The sequence below is a fragment of the Schistosoma haematobium genome, chromosome ZW (genome assembly GCF_000699445.3).
Source record: "Schistosoma haematobium chromosome ZW, whole genome shotgun sequence".
In the NCBI taxonomy this organism is placed as follows: Eukaryota; Metazoa; Platyhelminthes; class Trematoda; order Strigeidida; family Schistosomatidae; genus Schistosoma; species Schistosoma haematobium.
Genome location: NC_067195.1, coordinates 47818887 through 47844140, shown reverse-complemented (window position 1 = coordinate 47844140; position 25254 = coordinate 47818887). Strand labels below are relative to the sequence as shown.

At 37.2% G+C, this 25254-nt stretch overlaps 1 protein-coding gene across 1 annotated transcript; it reads right to left on the bottom strand.

Moving 5' to 3' along the window:
- Positions 1-36: 36 nt before the first annotated feature.
- GON4L (gon-4-like) lies at positions 37-21534 on the bottom strand (the record flags this gene model as incomplete). Its single annotated transcript, XM_051218774.1, has 9 exons — positions 37-894; positions 2363-2719; positions 3306-4812; positions 7029-8234; positions 9652-9914; positions 10889-11170; positions 12733-13468; positions 20689-20966; positions 21436-21534. The coding sequence occupies 9 exons, from the start codon at positions 21532-21534 to the stop codon at positions 37-39; spliced, it is 5586 nt and encodes a 1861-aa protein (XP_051071662.1).
- Positions 21535-25254: the final 3720 nt, after the last annotated feature.

The window sequence follows — 25254 nt, the reverse complement described above, 5'->3', positions numbered from 1 at the left end:
AATATGGGAGAACAAATACATAAGGTCAAATTATGATTAGTCATCTTCACATGAAGATTCGTCTCTATACGGCGTTTGAAATAACTCTGGATCATAAGCTTCTCTCAATGTGATACGCATGAGATGTTTAAAACGTTCTTCTAATTCCAGTGGATTTCGTTGTGCAGAGTAAACATATGGTTTGGGTTCCCATATTTTAGCTAAGTCTGTAAACATCTGAGAGCTGTAACGTCCTTTAGCTTTACAAAATTCCAATAACTGCCTGTCTTCTTCCGGTGTCCAATCATCATTAACTAATTCACACGGGTCACCTTCATGATTCTCATTGTATGTAGATGCAAAAGCTTCTGTATTGAAGCAAGCAGCTTCATCATCCAGCGACCAACTCATAGGATTTTCTACATCAAATTTCGAATGTAATTCACGTGGTATGAGACCATTTCTACTATCTACATCGACTAGTCTTTGATGCTTATCTACTGGAGGACAGGAGAGTTGAACGTCATCAGTTCCTTCAAGAGCATTACATTCATCTTGATTGCTTGAATCATCGATTTGTCGACTGTCTGATGTACTTGATTTAAAAGAAGGAATAAATTCGATTGAAACACGTCGACCAGCCATATCTGGTAGGAAATTGCGATGATTTGATACTCTGTTTGTAGAATGTAATCTGGCATGCATTTTTGCAAGTTCGCTTAAAGCAGTACGAGTAGGAATATTTGATGATGCATGATGGATTGTTGCAGGACGAGGGATTTGATTTGCAACAGAGTCAGCTGATAGGGAACTTCGAGGTAAATGAGCTTTTGGTTTAAAACCAGGTGGCCAAGTTATCTTCACGTGACGCAGATGAAGATTGCACTCATCAACATACACAATGCCACGATGCACCTGAAAAATAAATGATAGCGATATACGGAGATAGTTGACCAATGTTATGTATTATATTCTATGATTGGTCTGTATGCTGATAGTCCAATGGACGAAGGGTGTATCTCGTCGAGTCCCCATTTTGGCGAGGTGAGGTCAAGTGAATGACCACACTAGGATCTTGTATGCGTGTTCCGAAGACACAGCATACATCAATCGTACGAGATTCTAAGGTCTTAGCCAAGGAGACCTGCAAGCCGATTTAACATAGGATGCGTACGTTGAAGACTCCAATGTGTAGTTTGGAGTGAGGTTTCAGTAGACCTGGCACAGTATTTCGCGCTCGTTGGCCATGGTGGCACTTGAGGAGGAAGTTCAGAGTTGAAAGTCGAGGTAGGGGGAATAATAGGAATTGAAGAGGGAAACCGATTGTGAACATAGTGATCTTGAGTGCTGTTATAGGTATAAGGGCGGTTGCCCACACCGTAGAAGGGTTCTTTTGGAGGTACCTGAGGAGGAAATTGGGTTAGGGGTAGTCCTCGTGACCTAAAAGTGTGACCGTAGTGCTCGAAGGACAACTGCTCGACGTCGGCCACACATGACCTTTTTGTGAGTAATTTTCGTGTTAGCCCCGTGCTTGTTGAGACCTTACCGTTGGAGACTGTATTCTTAGGGTCGACCATTTCTAACCCCACCCCTCCTTGTGAGAAGGCAGCACCGCTGTTGTGCTGGTTGTTTTCGTCATTAAAGGACACCAGATACAATGCAAAAAGGTTAGGGTTAGGTAAAGTTTCCATCATGAATTACCAACAATTATAATCCAATGCTTTACCACTCTTCTGTTTGCAAACTGAAGAAACCCTTGGATTGAGATTTAGAGGAAGAATTAAAAAGGGAGAATGTTATCTAACTTCACTAAACGCTCTTGATTACATGTTGAATTCCATTAAGTACTTTAACATACAATCTGCCTTAGGAGTAAGTGTTTTTTTGTCATTTAGTTTTAGAACCGTCCTAAATTGACATTCTGGTTGCGTAATATGTATTTTTATTGATTCCGGACGTTTTAAGAGTCACTTATTGTTAATTTTCATTTAGTTAATTATAACATACAAATTATCGATCACTGAACCATAGATTTCGCGCAGAATACATAAGAAGTTATCTTAATGACTAATTCAAGGCTGTCAGTATATTATGCGTCTACATATTTGGTTCTGAGATCCGCTTCATCCCTCACCTCCTTACCATTCACAGCCTACAGCAGAACGAAAAATTGGTTTCTCGATCGAATGGTAAGACTTATTTCGGCTCAATCCCATTCGCATTAATTAACGTATGGACGGAGACTTCATATGGAAAGATGGTCTTACTTCAGGACTCGTGTCGTCCTGCATAAGACAAAAAAACATAGTATGCCTACAAAACCTGAAAGATATTGTCATAATTCAACTAGATGAGTAACTCCTGGGAATAAAAGTGGACTTACTCTCAAACTGCAAGAAATGCAGTGTCTTAAACCAAGACTGTCAACCTTTTTAATAGGTTTTCCAGATTGGTTTGTTATTGGAACACTGTTTGATGATGCACTAGGATGACATCGGCAAGGACATTGTCTACGAGCCCAGAGTGTACCTAACGAGTTATTTCGATTGTGAGCTGTTGAAGCAAGGTCAGTGCATACTTCCCATCCTTCCGAAAGAAAGGATCGTAACTGAGGAGAAAGGGCGTTGATTGGAGAAGGGATGTATCTATTGTTTGAAATGCCTGCATTTTGATTTAAATTCTCGGGATAAGTTGAGTTCCCTACAGGATGACGAGCAAGTACATCTGATTCTTCAAAACTCTGAAAAAAATATTCACATTATTGTTTAGTATTTTACTGAATAATGTGGAAATTCACACAGCTTCCAAATCGAGACCACTGGTAACAGACTCTGAACTTCGATCAAATAAACGACTAGCGTATATTAACGTATCGCGAATTAATGCTTCTAACCAACACTATATTCGGTTCACAATCAAAGTCAGAAGGTGTCTTTTAGTAGTCCTTCTGTTTTATATAGGAATAATATACTTTACTGTTGAGAAGGACGAAATCCTAGCCCTGCTTATACCCTACCTACCTGTTTGGTAGTGTCAGACCTCAAGAAACAGTGTTTTAAACAATATACCTCTATATTAGGTAATATATATATATATATATATATATATATATATATATATATATATATATATAGGAAAACATATGATGCTGAATTTTCCATCTTAAGTTATTCTTGTGGTTTAATTCCATATATGAAGTAAATAAACTGATGTACAAAATACTATATATATATATATATATATATATATATATACCAATGGAAGGGGAGTTTGATTAAACTAATAATGACAAGTAGATATTATTTATACAAAATGACGTCACTAACCTGTTCAAAACCGACATATGGCTTATGTCTAGTATTAATAAGACTGGCGATACGTGATAAGAGAACAGGACGGTTGCGCCAACTACTCTCCAGAACTGACCAAGCTTTGGAGAATGCATCATGCATATTTCGATGCCGCAAACCTCTAACGCGGGATTTGGTTTGGGTTTTACTTAAGATTGTACCTGAACTTTGACCCTGTTGTAACACAGATGATTTCCGAATGTTTCGAGTCCCATTAGTTGCTCTTTCGCTGCAATCATGGAGGTCTTGTTTATCTGCATTTGAAGGATCATGAGCAGAATTATCTCTCACACCTGTATAAAACTTCTTTTTGACTGGAATATGACGTGCCTCAATGCTGCAGCTATCTGCCAAATTACGAAGACGTCTCCAAAATCTCCTATCACGGGGAACAATATCCTGTAAAACTCTTTGCACTCGGTTGATCCGTGCCAGATTGAAATATGTAGATAGCAGACCCAGACTACGGGCTTGTGATGGAGTAAGAAGGCAAACAAAATCCTCCCACAAAGATAAATGTTTTTCCAAACAATTTAACACACATGTAAGAGAAAGTAATACTTCAGTTTTGTCTGACTGTTCATGATTACTGGTGATTAATCTAGGAGTCTGAATAGCTTGACTTAAGTTGGATAAGTTAATCATCATATTTTTGTAATCACCTGGAGCTAAATAGGTTCGACATCGATCTAGTAGTGAACGTGCTCGTCTCACATCCATCTCATCCGTTATTGCCTGTGTATGAGTTATGATAGAAGACGGTAGAGTCAGTAAGTCAGATGAGTTAGCATCACCACGTGCCCGACATCTTGCAACAAAACGACTAGATGTCATAAGACATGCACTTGGGAAGATCCCTGCAGCTTGACTCTGACACTCATCAGCAATAAAAATTGACGAATCCAAAACAGATTGAAAGTTGTTTGAACATACAGAACTTGCATCTGCACTAGGAATATGAGGATTTAACACTGATGACTTCAACATATGGCAAAACTTTCTAGGTCCAAGATTAGCGTCTCCACGGGCAGCACAAAATTTATCAAAACCAAAGTGAAATAAGTTCACTAAAGCATCTGCTACTTTTTGACAAACATCTAATGCATCATTACCTGTATGACTCCAGTAAGACTCCAAAATATTTGGCATTTCCTCAAGCTGCTGATCATTTAAAATGCATTCAACAGAGGACGGTGCAACAATACCATCTGATATATCATGATTTTCAGCACTGGCTGGTGGTTCTACCTTATCATCATCTGAAAGTTTATATGACTTTTGTTTGTTTATCCGGGCTAGGATAAATTCGATATGATGTGATTTTTTAGTTTGAACAGTTCGATATTTTCGTGTTTCTTGATTTGATAAATTATTAACTGGATTTTCAGAGTGATTATTTGAATCATGGATTGACTCCGAATCATCAGACACTTTAAAAACTTCAACTAGAGCAGGTTCACTGGTTTTGCTGAGAACTACGGTACTGAATGAGCAATAAAAAAAATACCAATACAGGAAAATGAAATGTGGATTAGGAAGAATAAGACAGCACTATACTAGACCAGTGTAGCTGACATACGAAATAATGGATATTCTGAACTTTAACCATGTCAGAGACTAGATTAATAAATGATAAATCAATAAGACACAAATGAATATCGTTACACAATAGCACCATGCATAATATTTGCAATTAGAATGTTTTCTTTTAGGCATATAAATATTCAGTTAAACTTTGATATTAATGCTAACAACCATTCGACAACTCATGACAGTTTAAAAAGGTTACAGCACCAGAAATTACCAACTTAGGTGGAAAAAAGTTAGATAGATATCTGAAATTGTGATATGATCAGATTTCGTGAACTTGGATAGATAAAGAAACTCATTTGTATTATGTATATCTTCCATCACAAGCTTCCGATTAACCTATTAACTATTGTAGTATGATTTATTATTCTTCATCTGTTGGCAGCTCCTTTTTGGCTTGATTCTGTGTAATTGTTTTCTATTTCATGGTGTGATGTGATCTGGTCCATTTGTGTATAAACCATGTCTGCTTGAAATACAAATACAGCGGGGGCTGATTATTGATTTCTGGACTCAAGGGAAGGACAAAGAAGAGGTAGGGGACTGTGAACCAGCAAGAGCTTAGCCTCGACTCGAGGAATCTGATTGGTGTTTCTGTAACGCGATATCAGACAGCCAGTCAAATTGGAGCACGTTGGTTTCTCAGATGACTAACTCTAACTAAGAGGTCTAATCCGTAAAGTAGTTGAGCTGCATCAGAATATGAATTCTCAAAATATCGCTGATCATGAGAATGAGTTCATACGCCATTTCTTCCAACAAGAACCTGGATACCATATGCATCATTGATCTTGTATTAAGTATCTTCTACTAGTAAAGGTGTGCTATGAGTATCCAATGAACTGTTTGTTTCAAACACTTTAAATGCAAAGTGGAATGGAAGTGTTTTCAAAGGAAGGCCAAACCTCTTGCACATTTCAAGAAGTGAACTCATTAGATATTCATCAACCTCCAGATGTTTTATTTAGTTGAACAGAGTTTCACGTTACTTTGTTAGTCGTTTTGTTCTCCTTTACATTAAATCAACTTCAAGCTTTTATAGTTAACTAAAAAAACATCCTCAATTGAATATCTCACAACCAACTAGGTCAATGGGACGCGTTTTTTCAATCCAGTAATTAACCAGTTGTTACACCATATCATATTTAAGTGGACTCGGAGAGTTATCGTGTAAATTTTAACTACAGTCGACTATTAATAAGTTGAAATAATTAATCAATAAAATGACGATTTCAGAAACTTGTGAAGATATATCAGTTTACTACCACCAGTGGAAGAGGATGTTGCATTTTTTCAGTTGGACAGTTTAGTCGCGATACTTTTTTGTAGTTGTTATGTCCGAGTGGAGATTAAATTACAGGTAACTCCCGAGGACTATTAATGGACTAATATTCTATAAATATTCTTATTGTATAATTATTCAACAATTACATTACATATATTTATATTCCTCTTATTATAAGCTTTATTTTGACCTATAACTTATTATTGTACGATTTACGGTTCTTAAGTTATGTTCAGCTCATTAACTACTGCCTCCCACATTCACAGCCACTTTTTGGGCTTATTTGTGTACAAATATTATTTCCTATTTTATGGTACGTTGCGGTCTGTGTGATTGATATATAAACTAAGTATGCTTGAAATAAACGATCTGCTCTGATTCGGAAGCTGGTATCTTGTTCTGGACTCAAGTGGAAGGGCTCGTAGGACATAGGACCAATAAGGACACTAAACTGCCCACACCGGTTGGACGTCATTGGTTGGCCTAGTGTGAAGATTCGTATAAGTCGTATTCGGATTGGTAGATAAGTCGTGTGACAGAAAAAACCAGACACCCAAGGTCATAACAGTAGTATATATTGACGATATTGTTCAAAAAATATAATAAAAGCTTCAAGATTAAATCATATACCTGAGAGAACATAGGATTTCAGAAATCCATATCTTGAGCTACATATTTTCTCAATCATATCAACATAACAATGTCTGTTCTATCGATACCTAGTTGGAATAAATTGGGAGGGGAACCCACCACAATATTATGTACTATAAATTCTTATGACAACTATGAAACTTTAAAAATATTATGTCGAAGAGAGAACCTACCCGTCAGGATTGAGATCCACTGGGATAGCAGGTAAATAATTCGGACCAAGCACATCACATTCAACTGGTGGTTCTAATTTGACTATGGATTCACCTTCTACATCTGTTGAATTTGTTGTTTTCATTTCTATAGAGTGCGTTTTTCCAATCTGTGACCTCCAAAAACACTCGGCATTTTCTATGAACTCAGTTAATACATCCAATCTACGTTTTGCATTTTCATTACGATAGTTAGAATTTAAAACATGCTCATAACCTACATCGGTGGGAAGCCCTTCAAAAGTAAACAAATCTTTAGAATTCTTATCAGTTAAACATTCAACAATTAGTGGAAGACCATAAGGAGCAGCAAGTGTAGTCATTTCATTAGCATACTGTTGAATTCTTTTTAGGTCCACTTCCCCTGGTTGACTTAACTCAGTGTAGAGTTGAAGTAGACGACGAGTAGCAACTGGTACATGTTTGGAGTCCCCTGCATTATCTATACTGTCCCGATTAGCCAACAGATTCCAACGACGAGAGCGTAACTGCAATAGTGTACGATACGGAAGTATATGCCTACCGATTAAACGATATGCAATGTAACGACAAGGTTGTTTACACTTAGATCCACGACTTCTAGATTGGTGGTGATAATTAAGAGTTTTAGGTTCGAGAGATTTACGAGTTCGACTTAATGCACCGGAAAAGTCTGCCAATCCCATCACCATTAAAGCATCTTCAGATGGATGAAAAATTAATCGGACATGACTTTTCGGATGTGGTCCCAAGACGGTAGGCATTAAACACGCATAAGACCAAATAGGACTGTTAGTCATTATACGTAATAAACAATATGGGATAGGCAAGGCGAATGATTGCGACTTAGTAAGACTATTTCCTACTCCTTGTTTATACGGATTCCATGGTAAACGTGGAAGCATAGATAATCCAGCATAATCGGAAATCAAATCAACAGCCATTTCCAAAGTAGGACAACACCAATAGAAGCTTGTAACAGGATATTTATCGGGAATATTTTGTTGAAGTGCAACTAAATCAAAAGCTTGACGTTTAGCAATTAAAGTTTTGAGAAGAGTAGCACATGGTCGGGTAACATATTCATGCATATCAGGAAAATCATATGTTAATAAGAAATTCGTAGTTAACAATTGAATATGCATTACTAATTGACGTTCTAATCGAACCAGTTCTGTCTCAGTAAGGCTACAAAAAAGAAATACGAATTATAAACAAGACGATACCATAATGACAATAATGAAACTTATTTCTCATAAAAATGGAAAATTAAGTCAAAAGTATCTGTTTCATAAAATAAAAAAATATATTAACACTTCTAATAGCACTTTGTTTTCAACTGGTACGCCGTAGGTTCTGATCTTGCCCTGCCACCTACTTTAGTTTTGGCAACCCACTTGATTGCTTCTTGGACAAGAAGTTTAAAGCCGAATACGAAAACATGTGATTAGTTACTAAATAAAGCTATATTCATAATTTGAAATGAGAAATTTATAAGACCTTATACTCATTTGTATTGTGTGCCAATGCAACTCTTATGATAGACAAAAAATATCAAATCATGTAGATAAAACGAGAACTGCTCACCTCAATTTCTTACAGTAGTCTTTAAAAAAATCTTTGATTTCATTCCTTTGTCGATATTAATGTTTATATACCACTCATGAGACCATAATTATAGTTATGACTAGTTTTCACCACACATGACACCATTTAATCGTTTATATATAATGCGAACAGATATTTATGATAACCATTTACTTTTAGTTCAGGCTATTAAGCCTTATATAATATTGAAGCGATTAAAAATACTTTAAACGAAAATGTTTAGTACAGTTGAGAAAATGATCATTTTAATCAGGCACTACTGCATAACATCTTATTTTTCTTTTGATATGACCGACAACTGAAGGTAGCCGACAAGAAACGCTGGACCTGGGTTACATGATAATTAGGATGCATCAACAAGGTATGCACCTGCAACCTTGAGGTGACTGATGTTCCCTGGTAGATTCAAGCGTATACCACTCAATTTCATAGTCTGAAACGTTACCATAGAGATATTTGGGATGATACGATGGGACCTTGACGTATTTAGCAACTATTTCACTTATTATTTTTAAGCTGAACATAAATAGCTCTTTGTGTAATAGTATATTTGCCACAAACTTTACACAAGACCTCACAACCGATGAACTACAGGCTGAAAGCTGACAGACTATGTAGAATATCCTAAAATCAGATAACTACACCAGGACTGAAATCCACCTGTCACACAGGAATTTTCTTGTTTTGAAACCTTAAAATATGTTAGACAAATCTCACTAGGATCACCAGACTGACTAATATGCTCATTTTTTAGAAAAGGTCAACTATGATGAAGAGATCACATTTGACTCTTATAGATCAAGCTCCAAAGATAATCCTACATAGGTTCTGTTGTGTAACTACCTAAGATACAGTCAAATTTTACTCGAATGGTAATAAATATCAGAAATAATGAAGCACAAAATACACACAATTTGCAGAGAATGCCAAAATACACAGTCTTAAAATTCAGTTCAGTATGAGAGGAAATAGACGGGATGAAAATGCTATGACTAACGTGATACGACACCGTGTTACAGTTGGATTGACCGGAGTATCTGTAGTCTTATGAAAAATCTCATTGGGTGCAGGAGATTGAATATGTTGTGGATTGTTAAACTCATCTATTTGACTACTATTTCGAAATGTATTGCGATCCATATGAAACAAACGTTGGCCATAAGCTTTCATTGCCAGGAATGAAGGTGTTTTGGATTGATGTGTACGATTTTCATGTCCTTCTTCTGAACTAAACAGTTCACGTAAATCTTCATGTAAATTCTGAACAGATACAAATAATAATTTAAACTTAAAACTCGATTAAAATTCTAACTAGCTTGAAAAATGCATTGTAAAACTATTCAGTAAGTTTTGTGATAGCTAGCTATTTTTTCGTATATTAAGCAAAGATGGATGGTGGCTAGCAGTGGAATCTAGGACACGCGTTTCGTCTCATTTGGGACTCGTCAGCTGGATGTACAATGCGATTAGTTGGATCAAAGTGGATTGATTAAATCGCCTTCTGAACTTCAACATAGAGAATGTAGTATTCTCCATGAGAATCTAATAATTTTGATGTCTTAAGCGTTTAAAATGAAGAATGACGATGTAGCGCTGATCAATATGGATGCCTATCATTGAGGTACTGAATCAAATTGTGAAGTGAGTTAATCAATACATGAACTATTACTTAATGGTTTAGGTTCTTGATGTTTATTTATAAGAGTCTGAATATCGATCGCTGGTGTGAACGATTCAACACAGTATAATTGCTTTTGTTAATACATATATTCACAGTCAAAATAAGTGACCCTACAAACGTATCTGACATTCTAAGCATACCTGTTTCAATGCATAATAGAATCCATCCAACAAAACATTTTAGTGAGTCTGTTTAAATAGTAATATCGTTTTTAAACGACAATTCAATTAGACCTGGAAGTAAGAAGTTAACTTTTAAGATGAGTTTTTCACTCCACTTGCTAAACAAAAACATTAATATGCCGTATATTGTAAATTGGATAGATTATATAATCTGTGATCTGTACATCAAATACATTTTAACATAAATTTCGATTATATTTCAGTTAGATAGTGTGAAATTATTTAACAGTGCAAAGCATTCACATAGAGCAATTTACGATAACATTGAAGACTACTTCATCAATCAAACCATTATTTAATAACATTTTTATACCAATAAAACTGAAGATTAAATTATAATATAGAGACGGTGTACTTAAAAAACATCGAACCTTGGCTTCCATTTTAGATACTCGAACAGCGCGATCGTCTCGTAATTCATAGAAAAAATCCTCCCCATCAACATCGTCTAACTCTGCCATAACGTCAAATTCTGGATCGTCATCGTCTTCATCGTCATTGATATCATTTACAAGCCTTGATATTGGCCGCGATGTCATTTCAGAATGATGTCCATTTGATGGTTGGGATCTGTTGTTTTTGTTTGGTTCATCGCCTAAGAGTTTTTCACAGATCGTAGACGCTTTAACTGGAGCATTTATTCCTGGATTTGACTGAAAAGTAAGGTAAAATTGAACAGTTATGCAGCAGTTTATTACAAGAATAAAACCTTAGTATTCAACATTGGAACACTGTTTGCTAACCAACTTTAAATCAGGATTATTTTAGTAATGCATTCATCAAGAAAGTGCAAAAGCAAGTTACAGTTAAATCTAAAACGAAATGGTGGATTTCAATGTTTATGTTAAGCGTACAATTATATCTAACTTGACAGTTTTACATTGACTAGCAATTTTCAGGAGTACATATAAATACTTCAAATATTTACAGCTTTTCAGTGGTAGTTTAACTAAGATCAGTTAGTGATTTAAAAGCTATGAAAATTCATTTAGGTGGTGATAATCTATAACTGATGGATTTGAAGATGCTCAACTTAAATTTCATTAACAGTATGCTTTACGCAGAAAACGTCATTCTGTGACTCTTGAGAATGATTAAACTATATACCACTAAAAACTACAGTTAAACTCACACGAGATTAAAAGTACAAAAGACTTCGCAGTGTTATTTTTCACAAACTATTTTTCCACATATAACCAGTCACTTACAGCTGACAGCCTATTATAGGTTTCTAAGCCTAGAGTGGATTTAATCGTTTACATATATATATATATATATATATATATATATTCTGGAAATAATAATTACATATGATTCAGTGAAACCGTCAATAAGCTCTGAATCATGTTTTTGATTGTCACCGACCAAAGTATATCTACAAACTTCGTCAAATTAATACCCTGGATTTTCTAACTTACAACGAACATCATAATAGTCATCACTGCTAAGTTATTTGAGTTCTAGAATGACCACTCGTAAGAGGATTGGACTAAACACAATATAACCGATCGATTCGTAATATATTATGACCATATTAACTAGTCACAAGGTCAATAGTTATATCGATAGAGGTGATATTGCTACGTAACCGAATACTGTTGTGTACTCAACTTAATTTTGGATTGCAGACAGTCAAAAGAATGTCTAAGCTTCGTCGAGATTTCGGATATCCTGTAGTCATAGATAGTACCAAAATGAACAACTAAGTCATTAGTTTCATCCTCACTAGGTCAAAATACTATCAAGGTGTCAGTTAAACATTTTACCATTCACTTGTTATTTACGTACTATAAAAAATCTATCTCTAAGTGACATTTGCATGTTGTTAGATGACAAGAAGCTATCTTATTAAAAAGTACGCTATTGTTTGTGATTAAGAAATAGAAAGTTGAGAGAGAGCCTATACATAAGGTCAACGGATTGAAAACTTCCGAATACGACAAATAGCGGTAGTAGCCACGATTAAGTTGAAATACAGAAAGCTATTGACCAAGGTTGCATACATAAGCGTTTTAACTCATGAAGCTGTTTGGGGATCCAAAGACTTAAGTAAACAGCTATGACTTGATATTAATCACTTTATAATACCACATCGAATCTCCATAATATAGGTTATCACAACCATACAGAACAGATAAAATATTTAGAAAAAATACAAAGATTCAAAAATAATTGCACAAGGAACTTTATACCAATACTAAAACTTTTAACACACTTTGTTAGGCGTACAGTTCGCTGAATTGGAAGCGGAAGTGAACAGCGAACGAAGAAATTGAGTATATACATCGTTATCTGAATCTTCAATATCTACATCTTTATTTGTTGTTGTACTGTAATTTTTATTTGTTATGTCCTCTGTTGCGTTCAACTCTTCTTCTTCTTCACCCTCTTCTGCATCAGGATAACAATGAGAGCTACCAGGAAGCGAAAATTCAACAGCATCGTCCGGTCGAAATGATACGCTGGAGTTAGAATTTTCATGCTTTCTTAATTCAGATAAACTCTTGAGTGATTTAGCTTTTGAACGAGTGAGACGGGAAGTTCGTATATCTAAATTATTATCGTTTCCACAGAAAACAGAATTATCGACATTGTTAGGTTGAATGCAGTCATCACAAGAGTCAAGATCTATTTGCGAATCACTCTCAGTGCTACTTCTACTACCATTAAGACAACTTTCATTTTCTACATCTGTAACACAGGAATTATGTTTGGAGGCTTCGGTAAAATCTAGCACTTGATCACGTCTTAAAATTTTGTAATCTCTATCGTTCGGTTGGTAATCACTATCGGTCAATGAAATATCTAAATCGTTCCCTATATTTTTTCCGTTGCCATCATCTTCGTCAGGGAATTCCATATCAAGAATGGTGCATGGTGCTTCTTTTTCGGGTGTGGTAGAATGTGGAAACTGATTTTGCAATGACTCTTCAATACGACGAGTAAGTGATCTGAAGAATTTATTCAAAATAGACAGATAAATAAAACCATTACACAAGAAATTAATCGGCCATCAATAAGGTTTGTTATTACATGTTTAATTCACTGAGTCAAATACACCGACTTTGTTAGTATAGGAATATTTTAATGGAAACCAACAAAGGAAAACAACAAACTATAATGCTAATACTCACTAAACTGGGAATTCCAACCTCTGGAAACTCTTTATTTACAGCTACAGGTGAAAAGGCTGGTATTTACTAAGATATGAATTCAGTTAGTTGGACAGTAAAGAAATCAAAGTAGCATGATAAAAACCACACTAGATGCTTAACAAAGCAAAGAGTACTGCATTTATGTGTGTTGATTTTATAAGAAAATAGAAACCAAAGTGAAGCATAAATTAGATTATACATTTTAACACTGATATGCAATTCATAAACTATATGAAGCTTAAAGCAATAAGTGAAATTCATAATACTCAATACATAGGTCATTCTCCTCAACATATCCGCCATTTTCAAGTATTCAATATTTAGTGAAAACGTAAATAGATAATTACTGGAAACTAAGCCGTGTGATCCATGCCAAACATGAAAGATAATTGAAACAAACGAAAAGAGGCAAAAAGATATCCATCAAACCGAATATTGATTGCCTTAAAAAAGGAGGTTTGAGAAATTAACATACTAAAGCGTTCATTTTATAAACACAAATACCAAGTTCATAATAGTATGCATAGATTATCGAAAGTTAATAATCGGTACCACAGTTATTAGAAATTTTATCTCCATGTAAGCATTGGCAAAAAATCGGAGAATTGATACCACATCTATTTACAAGAGTGTGATAGCACTAAAGATACTTTGTTCTTAAATGTTAAAATAATTTCTTTTTGACTTCTAGCTGTACGTAAGTGAATAGTAAACTAGATCCAAAAAGTGATTTTGGTTAACTAGAACCTAGGTAATATCAACCAAATGTAGTGCAAAAAAGTTGTGATGACAATTACGGACCTAAATAACTGATTTAAATGTGTTTGTATAGAAATGATTAATACAGTTAATCAAAACTAGATAATAACATGATGTGACACGGAGTCCCACAGGGAGTACAGACACAAAATAAAGTTTTTAGAGGAAATACTTATCCACCTCAGTTCAAGATGAAAAGACCAACAAGTCACTAAATTGAGATTTAGCTAGTTTCCGAGAATCTTGACGAATATGGAAAGGAGAAAAATAAGGTAAAAATAATGAGAACAAAATTTAAAAGGAATAAAGCGCAATGCAAAATTGTCAGTAATAAAATCCGTTACGACCTAGGAACTAAATTTATTCTCCGGGTAAAGGAATTCAGTACGCAAATTATGTTTGATCAATGTTTTTCTTAAAGTTAGTGAGTGATAGAGAATGATGATCTACTGATTTCGTGAAAATATTACATAACTTGAGAAGTTGTACTAGCTTCAAAATTAAATAAAGGGCTTTGAAATCGACTCACTTAATAATGAATACCCTGCAGTAATCCATTGCCAGGCGTATAAATAGCAGAATATACGTCTACTGTTTCAACTAATTGCAAGCAACGACAAGTAGTAGTTGGTATGAAACCCGTTATATATATATACCATAAGGAAGCCGGTGTCTCAAAGTAACAGAACTTAATAAATCATCAGCATTTACATTATACTCAAATAGACATTGGGGTATCTCAACATCACCCGATGCTACCATTGCAAGCAAGGATTCCTTACAGGACAATTATCATAGAACGCAAAGCCGTAGCACGTTCTCAGTTCGAAAAAAAATACATTTCACAGACAACTGGTTACATGCCTATGTCATTTCATAGGAAGACGATATCATCTCCATCGCCAAGGTAAAAACGTCGGAAGTGAAAAAGAAATCTGAGTAACAATACGATGCTGATAGTACCCACCCACTCGACATCTAAGTGCTTAGCTACGTATTTATTTATTTATTTGAACACATAAATATTGGTACAAGTGGGCACCAAATATATATGCGCCACACATCTTTCAAAAGTGTTTTTGTTATAACTCTCTCTCTCTTACGGTAATGACCCAGCTATTCCTATTGCTTAGTATTCTTGGACACCGATTCACTCGACAAGTCCCCAAATCAGAACACGGTTGAACAGGAAGGAGATTATATTCCAAATAACAAGGTTAGATGGAAGCAAGAAGCAAGTCAGAAGCACAATAGGGAAAACGTCAGTATATTTATAGTTTTTACATAAGAAGATTCCAGAGTATTCTCCAACTATCGACTAGTGCTGATTGGATAAGAATCAGCCAATCAGCGTGCACCAAAGCAATCATGCATTGAGCATGCTTTAATCTAGTCTATGTCCCGCTAACACCTCCCCTCTGAGCAGATTCGTAGGATCTGGTGCTAGGGTCCAACTGCAACCGAGTGACTGGCCTGTGCTTTCGATTAGTTCATCGTCCAGGCAATAAAGAAGTATCACTCCTTTCTTGCACAGAAACTGATGTGTCTATTCCCGGCGTTTTGATTTCAAAGGTGTCTAGCAGAACATCAAGAGGTAATCGATATTGAATCTTGTTGCTGGCTATCGAGGTTGCTTTCAATTGGTTAGCATGACGTACCCAAACTTCCGAGCCAACTGACACCTCGTAAACCACACTCCCCTTCTTTTTCAAGATCCGACCAGCTGTCCATGTAGGATGTTTCCCACGATAGTCCATAGCAAGCACTTTTTGTCCCACCGTGAACAATCGTCTTTGTGCCCCATGATGTCGGTTAAACTGATTCTCCATCGATAGGTTTTGTTGGGGTTCAATAACTGGCGTAGGACGGATGACATCGAAATGTGTTCGTATCTTTCTGCCAAGTAGAGCTTCTGCTGGAGAGACCCCGTTAATTGTCTGAGGGTTCGGTGTAGAGCGATAAATAGACAGGAACCTCTCTAAGATAACTTCAGTGGTCCCTTCCCCTTTGGATTTTTAGAGCATTTTTAAATGTACTCACAAAGCGTTCCATTTGGCCATTTGATTGGGGATGGAATGGAGGTGTTCGGAGGTGCTGGATTCCGTTCTGCCGACAAAATTGTGAGAAGATTTCGGACGTAAACTGTGTTCCGTTGTCACTAACTATCAATTCCGGGATTCCAAAACGACTGAATAGTTGACGTAGTTTACTGACTGTGCAGCTTGCAGTCGGGTGTTCCATGAGAAAAATTTCTGGCCACTTGCTATATGCATCAACCACCAAAAGGTAAGTTTGTCCATGAAGTGGACCAGCAAAGTCAAATGTATACGCTGCCACGGTAACTGTGGTATTGGCCATGATTGCAGCTCTGCTTTTCGCGGTGCTTTTGTTGCTAATGCACATTTGGTACACGAACGGGATAGCTGCTCCAGTTGGGTGTCTAAATGCGGCCAGTATACATAACTTCGTGCTAGTGCTTTCATGCGATTTATTCCAGGATGTCCTGCATGCAACTGTTCAAGCACTGTTGGTTGTAGCTTCTTGGGAATTATGACACGTTCGGCAAACAGCAGACAGTCATCGATGATTGAAAGAGAGAGTCTTCGCTGGTAAAACTGTTGAAGCTCTGTGGAATAGATTTTCGAGGGCCACCCTTCTAGGTGGAACTTTCTAACTTCTTGTAGTGTTGGGTCTCGAAGCGTTTCTTCCCTGACTTCATCTGACGACACTGGAGTGTTTCGAATGGCATCTGCCACTATACTTCGTATTTCTGGGTTTACTGCTGTGGAGGCAATGATTATATCCTCTGGTCCAGGATGTTGAACTCCAATTAATCGGGAGAGAGCGTCAGCTTGACCGATAGTATTTGTCGACTGATACTTGATATTAAAATCATAACTCAGGAGCATTGTTGCCCAGCGCTGTAGTCTATTAGCCGTATAGACAGGGATTCCTTTCTTAGAACCAAAGATTGCAATCAAAGGTTTGTGATCTGTCAGTAGAGTAAATGTACGACCATAGAGCATTTTATGAAATCTTTTGACTGCGAAAATGATTGCAAGAGCTTCCTTTTCAATTTGGCTGTAGTTTCGCTCGGCTGGAGTAAGTGATCTAGCAGCATGAGCAATTGTCTTTTCTGATTTATCCGGAAACACGTGAGATATCACTGCTCCAACTCCATGACTAGAGGCATCAGATGCAACAACAATTTCCAAGCTGGGATCGAAGTGCGTCAAAAGAATCTTTGAGCTGAGCATTGATTTGACTCTGTCAAAAGATGCTTGACATTCTGCTGATCACTGCCAAGGTTTATCTTTCGATAGTAATTCATTTAGGGGACCTCTCACTCGATGCATTTCAGGCAAGAATGTGTTGTAATGACTGATTAACCCCAAGAAGGATCTTAATGAAGAAACATCAGTTGGTGCAGGCATCTTCTGAATGGCTTCGATGTTGGCAGGGTCTGGTCGGCGACCGTTCTTATCTAAGATAAAACCAAGGTATTTGATCGAATGCATGAAGAAGATACATTTTTCCTCACGTAGTTGGAAACCATACTCCAACACTCGGTTAAGGACTTGGTGTAGTCGATCAGAAAGTTCACTGTCAGTTGAACCCATAACTATGATATCATCTAGATAAGCTGCTGTACCAGGTATACCTGTTAGCATCGTATCCATTATTTGCTGAAAGATGGCGGGTGCGGTCTTGATGCCAAATGGTAGACGGGTGTATTGAAATAACCCTCGATGAGTGTTAATGGTCAGAAGCTCTCTACTATCTTCATCTACTTCCACTTGGAGATAAGCATCAGAGAAGTCTATTTTCGCGAAGCATGTCCCACCATTAAGCTTGGCAAACAGGTCTTCAGGAACTGGTAATGGATATTGATATACATCTAATGCAGCGTTTAAACCGGTCGAGAAATCGGCACATATGCGTATAGTCCCATTGGCCTTCTTAATCACTACGATCGGTGCGGCCCATGCAGAGTAGTTAACTGGTCGGATTACACCAGCCTGTTGCAAGCGATTAAGTTCCTGGTCGACTAGCTCAAGAGCAGCATATGGTACAGGACGTCTCGGGCGAAAAATAGGTATGGCATCTGGTTTTACTGGTAAGTGCGCTTTCATCTTGGTACAGTGGCCAAGGCTATTCTGAAAAACAGAGGCAAACTTTCTTTTCAGTTTTTCTAGTAACCTTTCACCTGTCTTCTTTGGAAGTACTGGGGTGTCCAATGATGAACACGATACGTTACAGACACTGTTAATTGGTATATCCATTATTCCAAGTTTGTCTAGCATATCTAGACCAAGAAGATTAAGGTTCGGCCGTTCTGTTAGGTAACATATTCCTGTACAGTTAGTTCCATTGAAGGAAAATTCACACTGTAATTCACCAACCAGTTTTAGCACACCACCTGATGCGTTTTTAGCCGTTTTCTTAGATGGCATCATTGGCGGTTTACCCAGCAAGTTATACGTTTCTCTAGACACTAACGTGATATCTGATGCCGTGTCAATTTGAAGACGAGCTGATATGCCGTTTATCTGGATGGTAACATACTTTCTCTGAATGTCATAGTTTGTTTGAAAAGCAGCTACCAAAGAAAGAGATTTGGACTCGGCTGATTTCACATGTCGAGGACGTTTATGCTTCTTCTTAGGCTGAGACGTACGCTTCGGTGGACAATGACCTTCTTTATGTCCACGTTTGTTGCACGCCTGACATTTATGCTTCTTGAATGGACAGAATCGGGCATAATGCCAATCACCGCATAACCAGCACGCAGTCCTTGGTTTGTTACGAGTTGTTACCGGCTTCTGAACTTTTAACCTAGTAATAGTATTTACACTACCGCAGGTTAAATTAGGATTTACCCGTTCAATCAACTCGTTGTCGTGTCTGATGCTTTGTAGACGCTTACACTCATCTGTCAATGTTCTGAGTGTGACGTTTGGGTCTTGATCCAGTCGAGCTAAAAGTCTCGTCCTGATCTCAGCATCTTGTGGTGACTGAAGAGCTTTGATGAATATTAAGCATTTAAATTGGTCATCAGTCAACGAGCGTAACTTGAAACGTTCACATTCTCTGTTGACAATGTCTGCTAGAACACCATATTCATCAGCTTCGCGTTTCACCAAATTTAGACACCGATATCGAATACTAAACAACGAGGATGACTCGCCGAATATCTCTGACAACTGAAATACCGTCTCCTCGAAACTGAGCTCTCGAGGTAACTGGCAATATATGGTCAGCAAAACGTGCATGTTCATTGCTTCCCAACTTACGTACCAACAATCGGGTCTTCCACGCATCGTCTTGGTTACAGAATTCTGTTCTAAATGTATCTTCCCAACGTTTGAACCACGTGAGAAAAGTATTTCCACTTTCGGGATCATAGATGAATTCTGGGATGCTGCTAGCAACTGCATCACAAGACGTACTTGAAATAGCATGTGAACTCGAGCTGTGAATGTTGAGCTGTTGAGTCAGGGTCTCTAACAACCGCATTTGTGCATCAAGTTGTGCTTGCTGTTGTTGTAGTATTCGGTTAAGCTGGTCATCTGATATGGGCATCTTGAATTTGTTCTCCTTTTTCCCCGTCGCCACTGTTATAACTCTCTCTTATGGTAATGACCCAGCTATTCCTATTGCTTAGTATTCTTGGACACCGATTCACTCGACAAGTCCCCAAATCAGAACACGGTTGAACAGGAAGGAGATTATATTCCAAATAACAAGGTTAGATGGAAGCAAGAAGCAAGTCAGAAGCACAATAGGGAAAACGTCAGTATATTTATAGTTTTTACATAAGAAGATTCCAGAGTATTCTCCAACTATCGACTAGTGCTGATTGGATAAGAATCAGCCAATCAGCGTGCACCAAAGCAATCATGCATTGAGCATGCTTTAATCTAGTCTATGTCCCGCTAACAGTTTTCGAAACGCTTGTGATGGTGAGATTAGGCTACTGTGTAACCTAATTATTGTTGTAGAGCAACTAAGTTAGGTGGATGTGTGCTCTCATTCCCATTAATGTTCTTTAAAGACCTTCAAATGATAACAAACGTAACCGCTATAAATATTTGTAACAGATAATATCAAAGTGCAGACTCGCTCAACCAATACAGCAATCGTTTGTTTGTATTCTAATACAAAGAGGATAGTTTAAGTCTTCTATATTAAATCTGATAGCACCATACGAACGATTTAACATAAGTCTCAGAAAAGTGAAAAACAATATGACTTACCGAGTGATAGCTCTAGATTCTAGGTGGTAATCGGAATTTCCTCCAAGATCACTGAGGATAGAAAATAACCCCAAAGATTTAGCGCGCCTTCGAGTAGCTGCTGAAACCTCACCGGTTTCAGGCTCTCTGAATTCACCGTCAATATACCGACGTAGAGCACTCACAACATCCTCATTAGTCAGGACATCCTTTAACAACCTTTTAACTTGGCGTGTTGTCAAATGTTGGACAGTAGTGATTTTTTCCAGTCTTTCTGCTAATGAACATCCAAGCGATGCCTATGTTACACAAAAATAGTTTATAGAAATGAAAAGTAGTGAAAGGATATCAATTCCAACCCCTCTGTGTACAAAGAAAAATTACTGAAAGACAATTAAAAGAAATGAGCTACTTAATTTATGAGCGCGTTACGGGATAATTAAACAACACATTATGGTACAGATTCATATTTAATGTATTTAATACTTCTATCACAGAAACTTCATTAACTGACTCGACAAGATATTTTCACGAAAAATAAAGAGTAAAATAGATGCCTAGTATTCAAATGAGGATGATGGAAACAGAGATCTCTTATGAGGAAATCCACAAATATTCCCAACAATTCATTGGTAAGAATGAGGGCAAACGAAATGTACAACTATTAACCCCATTACTTAATATTTATCTGCAAAATAATGATTACTCATAAAAACATGAGTTACACAATAGCCAATCAATACTGGATTGAACTGATGCGTAACATACTTGCCAATCGCCAACACATTCATCTTCATCCACAGACTCTCTAGTTTTAGAAACTTTTGGTGGGGGGTCTAACTCATTCGGTCCACCACCTCTTTTCATGAGGAACCCCTATGAATGACGAAACTCTTAGGAGGTCAACAAAGCCAGTTGCTTAAGGTGAGGAATCTGTAACGGAAAAGATAGATTCATCGATTAAAAAAAGACAAAAACTAACTAGCATATTTCTAAATAAATCAATAAACGCTTATGCACCAAGATAGAAAGAAGGCAATACACTTAAATATGAAAATTACCTCCTGATGTCACAGTAAGAAGATATTGTAAAGGTGTACGAAATCGCAACAGTGTTGTCTCTATGACATTGAACATAAGTTCAATGAACATCATCATGGAAGGAGAGATGGTGTAAGTATTACACTGTAGTGAAGTACCCTCCGTTCTATAAAATCAGGGCACAATTCTAGAAAATATTATTGTAAGTCCCAATTTATGTTGTCACATATTAGTAATAAACTCCGCCTGTAGCTCTTTTAAAGTTACTGTCGGTCGAGAGCCCAGGTAAAGGAGGAAGGTTGGGCATGGGACCGGAAACCCCACCCCGTAGAAGCTTTGCTATAAGACACGAACCACATTAAACAAATTGAGTAATATTAATAATATATATTTAAGTACAAGTGTGATGTGTGCTACCTATGCGGACAGAAATAAAAAGTTTGTGGCAGATACTGGAAGTGAAATGCTTACCAGCGGATTGAAATAAAGAGAAGACAGAGAGTAATTCGAAATACAACAGTACTGGGAAAATTGTGAAGTACGTAAAGGATGAGTCAAGAAAGATATGCAAGTGATGTATTTAATATTTTACGGAGGCACAGTGTAATTTCGCGTAAAACAATTAACTGGTTGTCCACCCTGAGTTTTCGTTCACTACACAGACACTGAAAAGCGTGACTGTAAATGAATTCCAGAATTTACTAGCTAATACTTATAGTTGTTACTTGTGACAGAAAAATATAAGTTGTGAATTCCCGCTAATTTACTATGGTGTTAATAATTTCATAGATCATTTCATCATACATACATCAAATTTCCACTTCAATATGTTGTGATGTGACACATTAGAAGTAAATGAAAAAACTTTGCATGACATTATTTCAATAATGAGAATTCTTTTGAAATAAAAGATACTCCTGATAAGCCATGCACTTACTGATAAAAAATAGTTTGATCCAGACATCATTTTATGATTTTCATCTTAAAGAGCTACAACGTCATCTTGCTGACATTCAAATTTTGCTAATGTCCTTGTACGCCAATTCGCCCACAAATGTCAAAGCTACGCCCCAAAGGTCATTTGGCATTTTGATTTGCAGCAGAGATTGTCGAACAACTTAAACAAACTTTATCGGCTGATTGCATACCTTTGAAAGCTATGTACATGACGCCGAAAACATGTTATCGATCTTCTCAACGAGCGACGAAGAAATCTATCTTGAACAGCATCATTCATACGATAATTTTTTTTGTAGCCACCAAAACTTAGTTTTTAATAATTTAAGATCCTTACCTTGATATTAACGAGGCTCTCTAAATTTTTAAAAGACAAACATCTTTTTGACAGGTGATTGCATTGATTGCACGCTTTACGAACGGGAAGTTTAGTCACAACGTGTTGTTTTTTACGGCCCTAGGATTTTATTAGGACGTATAAAACAATTTACGTCACTATAGTCACGAAAAATTCATGCAAACGACCGGAAAACCGTTTTCCTGTTACATCTGTCATGCAGTGCGACAATAGCAAAAGTTGGTTCCACGAAGTGCGCACAGGCCCCGTAGTGTCTGCTTACAACATGCGAAGTCGAATCATCAGTGAGTATGTGTCATGTGCAACACGGATACTGAAATTTTGCTGAGCAACATCATTGTCTTATTGACAGGTCTGCGGAATCAGTTGTCAGCAAACTTGAAAAAACACAGTCCCAAAAGAGTGGGCAAACAAAGGCCTTCAATGAAAGCAGGAAGAGCGATCTTGACAGCGCTGCTCGGCTCGAACGCACCCGAAAACTTGGGAAAACAATAACGTTTCGTGATAATTCTCTAATAATCATAAACCTTAAAGACAGCCTTGAACTCCCCCTCAATTTGCAGGACAAACATGACAAGATGTCTTGGGAAGAGTTAAATACGAAGCTCGAACTTCCTGAAATAGAGCCTTCCTCAAACGGTCCCCAACATCTACAAGCAACCTACAGTCATCAAGAACGGCACTCTTCGTTCGCAAAGCCACAAAAGGCACTGTTGGGCAGAATTTAACCGACCTAACAACAACGGAGTGTACAGACAATACAAGCATATAACGAACATATGCACAAAGGCAATAAGAGAAGACAGGCTTCAGTATCAGATTAAGCCTATCGATAAATTTGTCTCCAATCCGAGAAGCTTATTCCATTATACAGCCTCCCCTTCGACAAGAACCTGAGTTTCCCAAATGCCAGGTCCTAACGGCTCAACTAATAACGACGGTGACGCCACCAACCTTCTGGCTGAACAGTACTCTCGGACATTTCAACCGACCCATACTGACTATGTTGATGAAAGCTTTATGTTATATCCTGGTGAAAACTGAATTACGAGTAACTTCTGAGACCTAATAAGGGACTAATATTATCTATATATTCTTATGTTATAACTATTCAGTCACTAGATTGTATATATCTACATACTACTTATTATAAGCTTTCATTTTATCTATAATTTATTATAATACGATTTACTGTTTTTAAATTATGCTCACTTTATTAAATACTGTCTCCCACGTTCACAGTCACTTTTTGGCTTTATTGTGTACAAATGTAATTCCTTATTTTTTGATGCGCTGTGGTCTGTTCGTTTGATATATAAACACAGTATGTTTGAAATTTGTGATTCGCATAGTGGAAGCTGGTATTGGTGTTCTTGACTCAAGTGGACGGGCTCGGCGGTCATAGGACTAATAAGGACGCTAGGCTGCTCATATCGGTCGAACGTCATTGGTTTGGCACAGTGCTAAGATTGTATAAGTCGTATTTTGATTGGTGTATAAATCATGTGATAAAACTCGGGACATAAAGTCGCAACACTTCATCTGCAATCGCACAGGACTTTCTGAAGTGAACCCGAGCGCAGACTTAGTTTACGAAGACTGCGGCACCTAAAACAGACACTTCTCCCGGTCCGGGTACGGTTTTTTCTACTATACTGAGGGAAACAGCTTCAATCCTGGCAACACCGCTTAGTGTAATGTTCTCACACCCGCTTAGCCGAGGCAAACTACCGGAAATTTTGAGGCTGGCTCACATCACACCAATTTTCAAAAGAATGTCGACGCAGCAAACCTTTAATCTACCGACCAATGGCCCTTCTCTCTATGCATTCAAAAATTATAGAGTCCCTGATATGTGGCGGTATACACGACCATTTATTACCCCAAACTTTTTTTCACGCCAAAAGGACGGTTTCAGGAAGAGTAATTCTTGTATAACCAACCTGCTGACTGTGATGGACAGATGAGCAACCATCCTTGATCGAAAGGGGATGATTGACATCATTTACCTTGACTTCTCAAAAGCTTTTGATAGGGTCAACCATGTATGTCGTATCAATAAGTTCAGGCGATTGGGTATCAAATCACCTCTAATTAACTGTCTTACTTCATATCTAAAAAACAGACATTTCAAGGTCAGGGTTAATTTCACTTTCTCTCAGACTATGGAATGTACTAGTGGGGTCTCCCAGGATTCGGTACTAGGACCTATTCTTTTCTTGATTTATATA